This window comes from Borostomias antarcticus (genome assembly GCF_949987555.1).
Source record: "Borostomias antarcticus genome assembly, chromosome: 14".
Classification (NCBI taxonomy): Eukaryota; Metazoa; Chordata; class Actinopteri; order Stomiiformes; family Stomiidae; genus Borostomias; species Borostomias antarcticus.
In genome coordinates, this window is record NC_140247.1 from 27205637 (window position 1) to 27222417 (window position 16781).

At 44.3% G+C, this 16781-nt stretch overlaps 1 protein-coding gene across 1 annotated transcript; it reads right to left on the reverse strand.

Annotated features, from left to right (window-relative positions):
- Positions 1-9369: 9369 nt before the first annotated feature.
- LOC311317602 (LON peptidase N-terminal domain and RING finger protein 3-like) lies at positions 9370-16582 on the reverse strand. Its single transcript, XM_084448675.1, has 12 exons — positions 15918-16582; positions 14973-15091; positions 14545-14667; positions 14219-14374; positions 13739-14045; positions 13375-13465; positions 12807-12921; positions 12064-12185; positions 11752-11910; positions 10985-11147; positions 10577-10726; positions 9370-10358 (listed from the first exon to the last, which is right to left on the reverse strand). The coding sequence occupies exons 1-12, from the start codon at positions 16558-16560 to the stop codon at positions 10200-10202; spliced, it is 2307 nt and encodes a 768-aa protein (XP_084304801.1). The 5' UTR covers positions 16561-16582; the 3' UTR covers positions 9370-10199.
- Positions 16583-16781: the final 199 nt, after the last annotated feature.

Sequence of the window (16781 nt, forward strand, 5' to 3'; positions counted from 1 at the left end):
TGGAAACCTTTTGTTGCTTTTCTGAGAAATGGGACGGCATCTGTATAGCACACACAAGTGTTACCTTTGAGATTAGAACTGAAACCTCACAATTGTTATTGTCCTTGTTTGTTTTTAATGTTTGTCTTCATCTACTTTCTTTACCTTTATCCTGTTTTTGTGCATTGTGCCATTGTAGTTGTATTTGTTTGTGTTACTTTTAATTGGTGTCATGTTTTGTTGTGTGTTATTGTACTGTTGTGGGAAGGGGGGATCGTGGGTGTTATTGTAAAGAATGGAAAAGTTCAATAAAAAAACAGTTAACAAAAAAAAAAAGAATATGCAGTGTGAAAAGCCTTTTGCTGAACTCAGAAGCGTGAAATGCACCGCATAGTTCATTCAACTATGAAAGCAATGGAGCACTCCCAAAGATTTGTGATAAATCACTTGAAAACACCTTCAAGTAGGCCTGTTATCTTTGCTGTTTGGGGGGGGGGGAGTAATTCAGGGGGCTCAGAGAACCAGCCACCACTAATCAATATGTAGTATGGCCCTGTGGAATATCTGTTTCATGGGGCCCAAAACCCCCTGTCTGTTTGAGAGAGAGAGGCAGAGAGAGTGTAGGCATCAAGATAATTTAGACACCATAGGCACCAGAAGCAGACAGTTATAGGGGAGAGTGGGGCATAACCTAACCTAACACATTTTGGTTTTGAGTAAATAATTTAAAATATATTTGAGTTAGATTAATCATGTTCAAGCAACATACACATCTCTGGTACAAATTAACTTGAAGTTTGTTTCTAGAAATCTCTTCATCTCTTGTATCAGGATGCTTTCCCTCCACTTTCATGACTGCCAGAGTTACCCTCCTCCTGAAGAAACCATCTCTCGACCCCTCTGATGTCAAAAACGACAGATAGGTTTCCCTTCTATCCTTTCTATCTTAAACACTTGAATGTGCTATCTTTAACCGACTATCTTCGTACCTCCACCAGAACAACCTCCTAGACTCCCACCAGTCCGGGTTCAAGGCTGGCCAGATACTCCTATACCTGTCAGTAGCATTTGATGCGGTAGACCGCCAGATCCTCCTCTCCACCGTTGAGAAAGGCATCACTGGTTCTGCACGCTCCCTGTTTGCATCCTTCCTGATGGACCTCTCCTACCAGGTGACATGGATAGCCCTTTTCCACCAAAGGAACTCTGGTTCGTGAACTGGTTAGTTTCAAAATTCATGGAACCTTGGTTCTGTCCAGAGAACAGGTCTGCGTTTCGACCAGTTTTGAGCCGAACCGTTGTACGTCAGCCCACGCCCATGATGTCGTCACGGTTCACACTGAAAAACCTACTATTTTGAGTTCGGAACCAGCTTTCGGGTTCCCGAACTCATTTCTTTTTGGTCGAAATGCTCGGAACTATTCAAAATTAGGTTCGCGAACCGGCTCCGAACCGGTTCCCTCTTGGTGGAAAAGGCCTATGAGAGAGGGTCAATGTCGGAACCGTGTAGTCTGACTACGGGAGTTCCACAAGGGTCTGTCCTGGGTCTTATCCTTTTTTCCCTCTACACTACATCTCTGGGCGCTGTCATTGGCTCGCATGGCTTCTCCTATCACTGCTATGCCGATGACACCCAACTGGTCCTGTCATTTCCCCCTTCTTATATACAAGTGGAGACACTCATAGCTTGGTGCTTGGCTGACATCTCGGAGTGGATGACAACACATCACCTCAAGCTTAATCTGGACAAGACTGAGCTGCTGTTCCTCCCGGGGAAGGGCTGCCCGCACCGGGACCTGGCCATCACTATTGAAGACACAGTGGTGATGCCGACTTGGACTGTGAGAAATCTGTGTGTGACCCTGGATGACCAACTGTCATTCTCCGCACATATCACATCCGTCACAAGCTCCTGCAGATTCATGCTCTACAACATCAGGAGGATTCGCCCTTTCCTCATTGATGAAACGGTGCAGGGTCTCATCCAGGCCCTGGTCATCTCATGCCTGGACTACTGCAACTCCCTCCTTGCTGGGGCCCCGGCGTCAGCCATTAAACCCCTGGAACTTGTCCAGAAAGCTGCTGCTCGCCTGGTGTTCAACCACCCCAAGTTCTCCCACACAACTTCCCTTCTCCGTTCCCCACACTGGCTCCCACCCCCTCCCGACCGCTACGTTCTGCTACCTCGGGGTGACTGGTTGCCCCATCACTCCGAGGCCCCTGCGGTCAATCGACACGGTCACGGCTCTTCTCTGTCCTGGCTCCGCAATGGTGGAACGAACTGCCCACTGACATCAGTACAGCAGAGTCGCTGCCCATCTTTCGTCGCAGGCTCAAAACTTATCTCTTCAAGAAGTTGTGACGCCCACTATAAGTGTGGTCACATTTATGTATTTATAAGTTTTCTTTTGATAAACAATTGCTAGTCAGCCAAGATTATTTGGATTCATTGGTGCTGATTGTGCCCAGGTGTGGCGCTGTGAGACTAGGTGCGTTTCCTGTCAGCACGCAACTCACGATATACTTTCGTTGCCATCCTCTCCCGCTCATTCCTTTGTAAGGCATTGACGGAGCAACAACACTTTGTCGTCCCGACTCATTATTTCCTGTCATTACAGGTGAGCAGTGTACACAAGCACTATAAATGTTATCTAAACACCATTATAACATGGTTATGTAAGTTTGTCTGAGTGAATAGTGATTTTCGGAATGGTTGAACTGATAGATAGCTTTTGGAGACCACGTTAACTAGCTACCCCTCGTTTGAAATGGGCGCTGTGGACAATGTGATTTTGCTAGCTCCCGTAGTTAGTATTTTCTACCAGAAGGCTCCTGGCAATTAAAGATGCTATTGTATGTCTGAATCTATGTCTGTGAATGTTTTAGTTAGGACTATGATTCATGAGAAACATAATGAAAAGTTCGTTCATTAATATTAGGATAAAAACCCCTTTGGTTAGCCTGTTAGGATAGAGATGTTATGGTTAGGTCCAGTAATGTTGTTGTTAAGGTACATAGTAATTAGATAGCGGTTTAAGTAGTCTGGTCAAGTCTTACCACCACAGTGGGTAAATGATGAATGTATGTGTGAATGTAAATGTGATGAATGTATCTCACAGAATATGTGCACGTACAAGGTGCAATGAGATAGTATAGGATATCAATTTAGACATAGCATAAGGTATTTAGACAGAGTGAACTAGTTGTATACAAGATACAATGAGATAGTATAGGATATCTATTTAGACATAGCATACAGTATCTATTTGGCATAGAGTGAACATATCAAACATAATATTTTAGTAGGTTAATGTACTGATGATGGTGATGACTGTTTATTGATATGTTGTATAAGAATAATTGGGAGGACCAAAGACTGACTTTTGCACGTGATGAGATCTTTAATAAATGTGAGATTCCTTTGTAAGGCATTGACGGAGCAACAACACTTTGTCGTCCCGACTCATTATTTCCTGTCATTACAGGCATTTTATCTGGGTACGTTGGCCCCACCTCTGGGGCCTGTAACAAAGTAGGCCTACTACAACTACTTTTAGAAAGGAAATGCACTTGTGAGTTCTGGCAAGTAGTAGTACATTGGCTTTTTCTTTGTTAAATGCAATTATTGTTTGTCGCTTTGGATAAAAGTGTCTGCTAAATGACTGTAATGTAATGGAAGTGAAATGTTACAACTTACCCTATGGGGGGAGTTAGTTGTAGCACCTGAAAAGCACTAGAAATATCTTGCTGTAGCACTAGAAAAGTCTGTTGGAGTGCAAATAATTAAATTCTATAAATATAGTATAGGTCAATCAATCAATCAAAGCTTTATTTGTATAGCGCATTTCATACCCAGAGGCAACACAATGCGCTTTAAAGGATACTGGTTGTGTATCCATCTACGATAGATATCCAGACATCTATCCATCCCTAATCTAACCATCGTTCTATCATTGATGGAGATTGATAGCCTACATAAATGGATGTCTCTTTCCATCAGATGGAGGATGGTATGTGTGTAGGTATCTATCTAGATACACATGTATAAATATATACGATCACCATGGAGAGCCGCAGAGACTAAGCAAGTCAAGTTCCACGGCTTCTGCTAGCCGACGCAGTAAATACCCCCGGAACAGAGAGCAACGATAACAACAGAGATGACAACGACAGCAACACAGGTGGAGCAGTGGAGGAGGTGGGGTGAGCATCCAGATAGCAAGCGATCACAGCAGTAATGGCATGAGCGAACAATAATATGTTTTGACAGCTTAAATATATGTACTCTAACGTGCTGGACAAATGCTAAGACAGCTGACAGCTGGTAGGTTGGGTCATTACGGGGAGTGACTGATTAAGCCGCTGCCGACTAGCCCGGCGTTGAGCACACTGGACGGAAGAAAATTATTGGTAAACAGTTTGGAGGTGTTAGTGCACACTGGCGGAGTACTGAAGTGATTTTACAGTTACGTGTTTGCACGCAAGTATACATTGATTACACGTATGTGCAACAGCAAAATATGCATCTGTTCCAGTGAAATATGGAACCGATTTTACAGAATGCATATGGATAGGTACAAGTACCTACAGTACAAGTACAGTACATACAGTACAAGTACACAAGTGTGTCAGTATGGAAGTGTGTACTAGCTGCCACAGTTTGGGAGTGTTGGCGCAGACGCATGCAATGGAACCGTGTAGAAGACTTCAGAGCATCAAGCCAAAAGGAGAGGTTGACCACAGATACTGAGAACAGCCCCCCGCCAACCCAAACCATCAGAAAGGAAACACAAAACAGACATACATCCACAGGATCAACTTCACTCTCTTATCTCCACCTTAGATCACCCAGATCCTAACTTGCTCAGTCTTGCACTGCTCTCCTCTTTTGTTGGTGTTTCTTGTTCTTGCCCTGCCTGTACACCATGTTTCCTTGCAGGGAACAGGCAGATCTGACGTGTTCCTGTCTGAAGCTTCACAGCTCCACAGCTCTCTGGCAGGCGTCTCCTGACATCTCATGCTGCCATATGAGAGGTGTTTTTTGCCCAGCTCGTCTTGGTGTTGTGTTCCTGTTTGTTTGGTTTTTTTGTCTACAAGCAGTCCCTGAAGAATCCCTTACATCAGATGTTCACAACCTTTTTTGAGCTCTGGATCCCTGGCATATTTCGAAAAATCCCAAAGGAGCCCTGACCCCACCTCCCCACAACAATATCTATTATTTAGTATACAAGAAGCCATAACAGTCATTTCTATTGTATTCATATTTAACATTAGTGATCTTAACATAGGCCCCACACTTTTTTACACCACAAAAAGTAAAAATTATACACATTTTATGGCGTCCATGACACTTAATTTGCTTCTGTTTGAATCATATAATTATTTGGTGATCGCAATTCAAGAATAAGTTAGTTCGATTTAGTTCATTTCAAAACAGTACGCCTTTTCTTGAATTTCATGGGTTTATACAATATTATTTAAACAGTTTTTATACATTTATATGCAGTATTATATATTAAACACTTAGGGTTAGGGTTAGGGTTACTAATATTTTACCCCCTGTAATTATGCTAAGGACCACAGGGGGTCCATGGACCCCTGGTTGAGAAACACTGCCTTACATGGTCTTCCCTCAGAATGAGGCAGGCAGACCCCCCTACATTACATTACTTTTTTTTTCAAAGGGCTTTATTGGCATGGGAAACATACATTTACATTGCCAAAGCAAAATTAAAAAAATAAAAATAAAGTTAAAATATGAATGTAAAACAAAATGAGTGAAGTGAATAGGTAAATATAATATTTTAAAATGTATTTTAATAGTAACTTTTCTGTTTGTATGTAAAGTGTATGTACAGAGATCAGTGCAGTACAGATTGACAGTCTTTACAGTGGTTGTGTTCCATTGGATATTCCTTTTCCTGTTCACAAATCCTATTTCTGTGTTTGTGCATTGCTGTGTTTCACCCAGCAGATATGGACATTTTTTTTGTCATTAGTCATGCTTTCAGAATCTTTTTGGGTGTTTATAATCTGTGGGAAGTACAGTATATGTCTGATATCTTGTCTCTCTCTCTCTCACTCTCCCACTCTCTCATACAGTCTTCATATAGCATGCATGCAAACAACCTCATGACACAGCCTCCCACTCAGTTGCCCCTAGCTGCTGTTCTCAGATCAGATCTGTGGTGTTCAGTCCAGTGAATCTGCTTATGAAGCGGGATGGATCCGCTGATCTGAGCCAGCCTTTCCCCCCACGCTCTTACACGCCTGGCATCTGCCGACCGACCAATGCGTGACATTGTCACGGCAACATGCACGCACAGACAGGAAGGCCACTGAACCGCCCAGATGCCTTATTTCTGGGTGAGTTAGGTAATCACTCTCCCAGAATGCAATACTCTGCCCTACTTCTGCCGGCTGTGTTACATGTTTAAAAAAATAAAAAATAAATCAGGGGTAGGTGTATCAGCCAAGTTCCCATGACAACACTAGCATCTACTGACCTTCTCCTTGGACGTTACATAACAAGACTTGGCAGAGGAGGAGGGTGGGTGTTATGTGAACAGGGCACACTGGGAAGTGATCTGATTGGAGGCAGATGTGGAGAAAGGCTGCCTTTATATTCTGCTGCACAGAACAACATCCAGGGGACTCTGCTGCTTGGTATAGCTTGATAACAGACCCCATTTTGTCACTCACAAAGTTTGCTTTTGTGTGTGCGTTTTTATGTGTGTGTGTGTGTGTGTGTGCGTGTGTCTTAAATAAGCAGATTAGGATATCTGATATAGAGATATAGAGGAACAAATCTGAACAAAGAGTTCTTCTTTTCACCAGAACTGGCACCATTCAAAGCACCCAGTACTGAAAACAAGGCTACTGTATGTGTGTGTGTAAAGTGTCTTAAATAAGCAGATTAGGATATCTGATATAGAGGAACAAATCTGAACAAAGAGTTCTTCTTTTCACCAGAACTGGCACCATTCAAAGCACCCAGTACTGAAAACAAGACTACTGTGTGTGTGTGTGTGTGTGCACGCGCACGCGTGTGCGTGCGTCACAGCCCAGAGGAAACCATATACTCTGCTCCTCTGCAAATTCTAACCCCATTTCTAACTTTACGCAACCTCCCTGGCTGAGCCCCCCTTATGTAAGCATTATTAAACATATCCCCCTCATGCAGTGCTGGGCCAGCCCCCACCCCCCCCCTCCAGACTATAGAGATACATACAGTATGAGGTCCTAACCCACCCCATCCCCCCCCCGTGCCGACCAAGATCACCCACCAGAGTTCTCCAGGAGCAGACAAGAGGGGGGGCATGGCAACAGAATGTGGGTCAGTGGGCTGGAAGAGGCGGGGAGGGGCGTGTCCTTCCTTTCTCTCTGACCTACATTTTGCACGCTTGTGTAAACCCTCACTAAGCTTTGCACTAAATAGGCTATCTGTCCCACCAACCCTCCCTCCTACCCAGGTTCTGCATCTAGAAGTTTCTAAAGGCTAGGGCAGATGTTACCGCTGTGGCCCCAGGGCGCCTGCTCAACTAGTCACCGAAGTAGGACATGAAAGAAGGTAGCATGAAAGAAAATACCGTCGGTGTGTCCTCCATCCCACAGATGGAGCACAACCTTTTTATTAAGAAGCGTATTTCCCCTGTACATAAACATTGCATACTAATTACTATATCAAAAACAGACATCAGATAAGATGCCAAACAACATACATTCATTTTTGTAAACGCATACTGTTAGAGGCCATTTTACAAGTGTTATACAACTGTTGTATAAGACTCCCATGGTCATCCTCACAGAAACCAATGACAACATAGCAATAGTAATCAATGACTGTTGTGTGGAGGAGCTACATGGTTGTTGTCAGAGGTAGATTGACTGAGATCATTAGCGCAAGGCCAGATTCAGAATTCAAAAAAGTCAGGAAAAATACTACTTCCAAATATTGTTTAGCTAAATTACAGGGAGCAACATAATAACCCATTTGCATAGCTAAATGATAGTTTGGCTCACATGCAACAGCCAGACATGCACATAGAATGTGAACTGTTGGGAGTGGAAAGGTAAATTCAACAATAGTACTTCATGTCAAGTAATCTCATAATGTTAATAAATTCACAGTATCAATCATCCTGACATTTTCAAACTCAACTACTCCAACCTTGAAGTCTCAATGCTGTTGGCCTAGAAAGTCCAACTGATAAAAGTGAACCGGCTTTTATGTATTGAAAAGACATTGTACCTTGTGATGAGGCATTAGATTTCACATTTCAAAACAACAGCAAGAATCAGGTCTGAAAGGACATTTAGTTTCTAGTCTTCACATCTTTGATAAACCTGATCAGATTTACATTTGTGTTGAATAATTATCAGTGGGATTAACTTTGCTACTGTTCTGACTGCTGCTACGTTTGAATCTTATGGTAGGACCAAGTGGCCACATGGAAGCAACCCAACTTAAGGCACTAAACATGTTTACAAAAAAAAGATCTATATTCTCTGAGTATTCTTCTGCTACAGTTTATAATTCCACTGGATGACAGTTTGAAAGACACCAAGATGAGGCTCAAATGACTGAGATACTGTAGATGGACAGATGAATAAATAATAACACAATCTGCCACCTGTCTTTGCTGTACATATGTTATTGGTTTCTGGCTATGCCAGGGAAGAGTCTTGTCGGGTATCCAGAGTTGTACAGGCATCAAGAGGAACATTGAGTCATTCGAATGCAATGTCCAACATAGACAGCTAATTTGAGAACATCTTAGGCTACGGCTTGAATGCCAACTATTGAAAATCAAACACCCTGCAAATCAACTAGAGACTGACAAGATGCCAGGGTTGATATGTCCCAGCTCCTCTGAAAGCTGATACTTCCCTTGTCAACAACTGAGTTTGCATATTGACATTCACTGTATTCCCTGCTGCTTATATCATCTCCAGGGTGCCTCAGGGAGACCAGCTATTGCCATTACTGTTTTTACTTTGCTGTTGTGCCATGAGTCGTTCATCAAGGTCAAAGCATATCTTTATGACAACCGAGGATAAGCCCAGCCCCAGCCCCAGCCCTCTATAGAATCACATGGTAATGGCTCTTGGAATACAAAATATCTTTGTTGTTCATAAGAATTTGTACATAGACTCTTACAACAAAACCATCTCCAATCAATATGTTTAGTAGAAAAAGGAGATCATCATGACATAAAAATGATAGTAGAAAACAGTGAAAAATAAAAGTCTGGTGAACAAAGGAATTATGTATCATTCAACATAAAAAAAAACAAGATGCTTCCTTTTCTGAAGGCAAAGCCCACCAAGTGTGTGTAGTGCTTCTTCAACTACAGACTGTCTCCCAGTCAATCATATACTTTCCCTTACTTTAAATGGAAGTGCAATTAGATCATATAAATACCAATAAATATGAGAGAAATTATAGGAGCACTATAACTATGAGAACTACCACTGTATCTAGTGTATATCAGACCTGGGTCAAATGTATAGAACAAATACAAAAATTCTTAATAATACTTAACTTATTTGAATTGTACGCTTGATTTACCTCAAAGCTTGCACTTTGGGTTCAAATATTTTTACAGAATTTTAAATAGTATTCAACCCAGGTCTGGTAAATACAGAATCAATACTCTGAAGGAGACAGCTATTGAGCCTGAGGCCTCAGTAGAACGTTTTATAAGGATTTTCTTTCTTTCTGTTCAGGAAGGTAGCTACTGATTCAGGTACTGATTGAATTGTTGATTACTACTTAAGACCCTTTGGAAACAAGTTGTGATCTATTAGTTCAGCGTTCCCTGTTATGTAAACAATGATACATGCACACATATTCATAAATAACGGAAAGAAAAAGAAAAAGAAATCCATAATAGTCTTAAAGCACACAGATTAAAAGATCAAATCTGTCTTTAGCTTCTAGTCCTTTGAAGGAAGAAGGGAGGGAAGGAAGGAAGGAAGGAAGACACCAATCTTCAACACACTGATACTTCTGAATCGTCATCGCACTCTTGCCAAAGTCTCATATTTACACAAAGGCTTGATAACTCAGTAATTTGGTCTTTTTGTGGAAGGTACAGTCAGAGAAGTAGCCACTCAGATGAGGAGGGCAGGGGGTCCTTGGGGGGGAAAGTTCAAGAGTGACACAGGGATAGTTTCTGGGAGGATGGGTATTGTACAAGCGTCGGAGCCGGTTAGAGTCACCGCTGTCGATTGCGAGCCATGAAGAGCAGTACCCTGCGGATGCCGCTTAGCCTCTCCTTGAGGGAGGTGAGGGCGAGGAAAGGCAGCTGGGCTCGACTCTCTAGGGGCAGGACCGCCAGCAGCCACCAGCACCATGACGGACCATTGGGACTGGCCTGCAGAGACACCATCATAGTTAGGACTACTGTGCCTTCAGTGTGGGCGTGAGAGAAACAGTGGGGGCTGTGTATCTGTGAGATAGAGAGAGAGCGTGTTTTATCTGTGGATACATGTGTGTGTGTGTGTGTGTGTGTGTGTGTGCTTGCGCCCGTGTGTGTGAGAGAGACAGAGACGAGCGTGACGTGTGTGTGAGCATGTGCCCTTATGTCGGTACCTGAGGTTGGGAGTCCTTCTCCGGCATGGATCCGAAGTGGCCCACGATGCGCTCCTTCTGCTCGGCCCTGAGGGAGTCGACCCAGACCAGAGCCTGGTCGTACACCTCGTCGTGGAGGCAGCGCAGCTCCTGCTCCTCCGGGCCCTCTGCCTGCAGAACCAGGGAGGACCAGTTCACTATTAGAGGCTGGAGAACGTGTGGCGGTCTCTTAATATGAAACACCTCTGCGTTGGGAGGCCGCAGCACCCTCTACGCTAAACTTTCTACACAACCGCGCTGAATGAACTTTAAAACAAACAAACGCGAAACAACTTTCGTCAGATCGCCTTCTAATGTGCTTTAATAACACTCTAGAGGGGTTCTAAAGTGAGTGACGGACACGGAAGGGTGTTTTTTTCCCACCCGTACCTTGACGTCCTCCAGGTACTCGATGTCGGCCGTGTTGTAGCCATCCCTCTGGCTGTGCTGCAGGACCTTGAACCGCCTCATGCCAATGGTGTCCACCACCGAGCGGCCGTCAGCGAAGAACTCCACGTTACGGATCTCCAGCAGGCAGCCGTAGTCCAGGAACCTGTCAGAGCAGAGAGGACCACGCTGATGATTCACATCAGTGAAACGCTCACAAAGTGACTTGACGTCCGCCACGCGCCGCAAACGGCGCTGTGTACGAAATGGCGCGAGGAAGCCATCTAAGCCATGCTGTTTTTGCCAGTGTCAGAATTACACATTGCCGCTCTGACTGTGGGACACTTTGATTGGTTAGAGGTTGTTTGGCCAGTCCTGGGTATCGAATGATTCACTGCCTTTCACATTCAAAGTCACAGAGCCTGAAAATCCCAGAGACTGATATTCCACAGACGCATCACCAACACAGAAGCATCACCAACACAGAAGCATCACCAACACGGAAACATCACCAACACAGAAGCATCACCAACACAGAAGCATCACCAACACAGAAGCATCACCAACACAGAAGCATCACCAACACAGAAGCATCACCAACACAGAAGCATCACCAACACAGACGCATCACCAACACAGAAGCATCACCAACACGGAAACATCACCAACACGGAAACATCACCAACACAGAAGCATCACCAACACCGAAACATCACCAACACCGAAACACAACAGACATGGACATATTGTCAGCATTCGGCTGTACCCACCCTTTGTGCGAGTCTCCCAGACACATGCCAAACTGCTTGGTGCCGGTCTCCATGCACCTGCGGATCATGAGCCGGTAACAGGGCTCAAAGATGTGCAGAGGGCAGGGCACGGTGGGGAAGGCCATGGTGCACACGAAGATAGGCACGTTCTTGTTGAGGCTGAACACAAACACAAATAAAGACCTGGCTCAAAAAACGTGATTGTTTTGCGTTACTCACACTTGATTCACAGTAGTTAAGTATGATATACACCGGCAGGAATCAAACCTTCAGCCGTCTTATAACGATGCATTTTAGGGCCGTGGTTCTTACTTGGATAACTCAGCCATCTCCTCCTGGTTGACCGTCTGTCTGTCCAATAGCTCTGCTGGAAGGTACTTGCAGATGAGGTTCTCCATGAGGATGGTCTTGCAGTACTGCCTCTGGGCCAGGTACTGCAGGGGGGAGAACAGACCTATTAAAACCCCTATCTGTGACTGCAACATATCGTTAAAAACATGGTTGTAAACTGCTGCTGATCGTCTTGGCCAAGATCACAGCCAAGCTACATCCGCAGTGTGAATTCCGCAGTGTGGAGACTTGCTCTCTGAAACGACTGCCGGTTGATGTACATATTGTAGATCACATGGCCATTATCCAGTGTGTTCTTGATGAGTTGTGTAGCCTTTTGTCGAATGCTGAGTGTAGTCGTGTAGTGTCATGTGCAATATTTTTTTTAATGTATGCATGGCTTTCATGTAAGTATATGGTCGTATTTGTAAATGTGTATGTATGAGTATAAATCTGTGTATACAGATATATGCATTTATAGTTCATGATTAAGACTTTATGGATGTACAATCACGTATAGATATATTTATATTTTTTATAAATGTAAATTCTGCTTCTATTCAATTGTTAACTGTGAGCATGAATGCTAATAAACTCAAACAAGCAATGCAGTACCTAATGATAATATTAGTAGTGCATTGTCCTACTTTACGTAGGTAGTTGCGGGACAGTCGTGCACTGGTCTAGTAAAGACAAGTGTACTACTGGGAAGCTAGTGTGCTTACCTCTGAGAGCTCCTCCTTGCAGAGGGGACACCTGGGGTTGTGGTCCAGACACCGCTCCAGACACTTGAGACAGAAGGTGTGTCCACAGGGGGTGGTGACGGGCTCATAGAACAGCCTGGATACCAGGAACAGAAAGGACACAATATTGTGCAACGAGAGTGGTACCACCGTGATCACACTCACACTCTGCATCAGTTGACCACTGCACCCCATATGTGACTTCTAGGTAAGTACGTACAGTATGTGGTATTGCAGTGTGTATTATATACTGTATGAATTTATATGTACTAATATGCAGTAATGTAGATTTACTGGTTTACTGTTTGATTATCAACAAAACTAAAATCAACAGACTGAGGAGTGACCATGCATGCTACAGTGCCTCCCTAGCAGGTACAGGAAATACTCTCAATTCAGAAACTCTGTGTTGTCCTATAGCTGGACAGTCAGGCTGCAACAGTTTGAGCCAACAGCAACACAGGAGGGTGTGTTTAACAGTAGGTCAATGTCTACCAAGGGAGTGTTTATGGGGGGTGGGCGTGTCTGTCAGGCGCGAAGCAAGCCTCACCTCATGCAGAGAGAGCACTCTAGGTCCGTGGGGTCGATGAGATCACCCACCACCGCGCTCCAGCAAGTGGTTCCTTCTGTCTGGCTCCCCTCTGGAAAGTCAGATTGTGCAGGGTTAGCACACCTCAACCACCACGTCACAACCTTAACACACTGGTGAGACGGCCTCCTCGATGGACAGTACAGATTCCCGATTAACACATTGTGCATATGCAATGCTGTGTATTTTGAAGCGTGTGTGGTTAACCAGTCATTGTTGCATGTGTTGTACATACGCATGTCCACATTTGTCAGAAGACAATGCTAGGCATACTGTATGTACTGAGTGTTACATAAGATCAGAATAAGCATGTCTCAAGGCCTACCTGACTTGGGCCGTTTGATGCCGTCGCCGCCACTGTCGTCCTCTGCATTGCGTTTCCGTTTGAGGAAGAGGCTGCGGTCGATGACGGTAGCGTGGCAGACACTGTTCATGCCCTCCTGCTCTTCACCTTTGACCTTGCTGCATTCGGTCTTCTCACACGGACACGTCGTCTCCTTCGGCTCGCTATGAGGTCGCTGGAAGGTCGGCTTTTCCTCTGAGGATTCTCTGCTGGCGATGACTGTCTTGCGCTCCTGGGACAGAAGGTCATGAAAACGGACGTCAGTCGTGGTGAGCTTCACTCCTGTGGTCTGGGTTTGAATAGGTAGAGGGCTAATCAATCATATGATTCAATTAACTTCACACAAAAAAATCTCCTTGGGGCAATCGGCACAAGGTCTGCTTCAGATAATCAACGTACAGTGAGGCAGACATCCACATAAATAGATAGGCTTTCTAGCATAATAAACCAAGCATGTCTCACCTTGTAGGACCAGTCGGAGGGGGCTGTGAAGAAGCCTGAGGTGGGGGGCTGTACGACAGAGCCTTTGATTCTGGTTCTGGAAGACAGTAGACTGGAACAGTCCAGGAACTTGTCATGGACATGGTCCATCACAGGGACCAGGAGGTCACACAGGAGCTTAAGGAAATAGACGGGGAGGAAGAGACGTTGACTATCAGGCTTGCTACAGCTTTCATGTGTTCATTCAACTTTGAGGGATTTTGCCTTTGTCTGTATATAATAAAGAACAGATTACTAGAATAGTGATATTGGGATGCAGAGAAGAACGTGTGAATGATATTATTTACCTTCTGAGCCTCGGTTCTGGCTAATTTGCTCTCAGGGTCCAAGGAAATGCAGACTAGGTACTCTCTTAAAGCGTCCTCTGTCTTCCCTAGAGTGACGAGAGCCTGTGCATTCTTTATATGTCCCTATAGAGAAAGTATAACTGGTAAGTATGGTTCATTCTTTATATGTCCCTAACATATAAGCCCCAGACAACAACAAAAATCATATAATACATATCAGCACCTGAAAATGTGAATGTATTTATTTTGCGTTGTAAAGCTCTAGGTATAGGTCATATCTCTGGGTGGGCATACAAAAATGTCGGTGCGAATATACTGCAGAAACTATACATGACTCAGGAGAAATCCATTGGGAGGGCGATACAGAGGGTGATAGAGTGGGTCCTGATGTTTTTTTGTATCAAATACATGAACAGTCTAAACCTCACCTTTGACCATCGAGGCATGAGTCTGCAGGCCATCTCCGCATCCCGTAGCGCATCCTCGAACCTCTTCAGACTGACATTGATCTGAGATCGATTGCTGAACAACACGTGGTCTCTTGGTGCTGGAGAAAAATAATTAAGAGAAGAAAAAAAAATAGTATTGGAAACCATGATTTTGGAGTGGGACAGAACAACCACTGACTGTGCTAAGAAAACATATTCTCCAAAAGCATCTCAGCACCATGTGTCAAATAATCAAGGTCAAATGTTTTCAAAGATGGATTTCAATGTCAAAGTGGTATGACTGCTACAATGATTAACAAAAATAAGGCTGAGAAACTATAATAAAGTTGATATAACTCATATTTCAAAGCGTATTTTGCTCCTATAGCCCAATAATTCAATACAACCAACAAAACGAGCTGCATATGGAAACAGGCCATTCCATTAGGCCTCTCCTCGCCCCTACTGGTGAGATATAATGATATTATTATCGCCCAGCGTCATGATGACCTCAGGGAACATGTGGTTTGGCTAGTATCATGAGAGGTGTGTAGGAGCACCAGCAGGTCACCCACCAGACAGTGAAACCAACACCGCTGCGATTGGTGGTGAACTGACGTAGCCTATACCCTTGACCTACATTGATTTGTTATTACACAACTGAACAAAAAAAATGCACTTGCGCATGCCTTTACGTAATACTTGGCCCCGTAGCCTACATAACAGCTTATCCAACCACATGCGCTCCTCTGGTATGACGCTATCGATCACTGAGCACATTGTTACATTATGTTCACTGATAATCCATTACAAGTTCGCAGTCACAACAGTGTATCAGGCATGTCGTGGAATGCCATGATTAATAAAAAAAAAAAAAGGGTCTAGTCTATGAGTTTTAATTTACAGTGCAACGTAGATCAGTAGGCTACCATATTCATAGCTTACCTATTTGTATTGCTTCGTTGTATTTTTCCAATGCTGCTTCCATTCTTTTCTCTGCGTATAAACAATTCCCCTCACGCCTCAACTGAGCAGCACGTAATTGAATAGGAAACCACTTTGAAAGCAAGTTATTGAGAACTACATTGACTCTGTAACTGTGTACATCAGTGAGTTTGGAGCTGTCATTGCACTCTTTGCAGCAGACGGGAGTCTTTTCTCTATCCAGGCACTTTTTACAAAAGCAATGTCCGCAAGGCAATGTGACCGGCTCGAATAGAAACCCATAACACATCCTGCAGGAGAAGGCATCGGGTCCCCCGCAGTCTGGAGCGCACTGTGGCTGGTTTGGACCGTCGGTGTCCTCCTTTGTTTCAATACTGCTGGTGAGATATTCTATCAGATTTTCCAGGTGGTTGGGCCGTAGTCTCTGGATTTGTGAAGCTTTCCTGTACATCTCGAAGGCTTCGGATACTTTGCCACCAAACGCCAGAGCATCGCCTCGCTTCACCATGATCTCCAGCTGGGAGGCAGGGTCGCGGAGGCGCAGGAGTTCGCATTCGTAGATATCAGAGGCGAGCTCGAAGTTTTGAGATTGAAACGCTTCAGCCGCCAGCTGCAGCATCCCCTCCGCGCTGTCCGGGCCCATGTTCAGGGGTGGTAATGCCTAGAGTCGCTCTCCCCTAATTGGAAGTAGATGGTCAAACCTTATTCCGCTCATTCCCGTAGATCCTCGCCTCTGATCAGCTCTACTATGCGGAGATATCCTCGTTCACCATCCTCAGTTGGGAAAAAAACGTGTTACATAAACTTCACCATGTGACCAAAACCAGCGCTTCCCATTGGCCAAGTATCTAAAACTCTTACAAA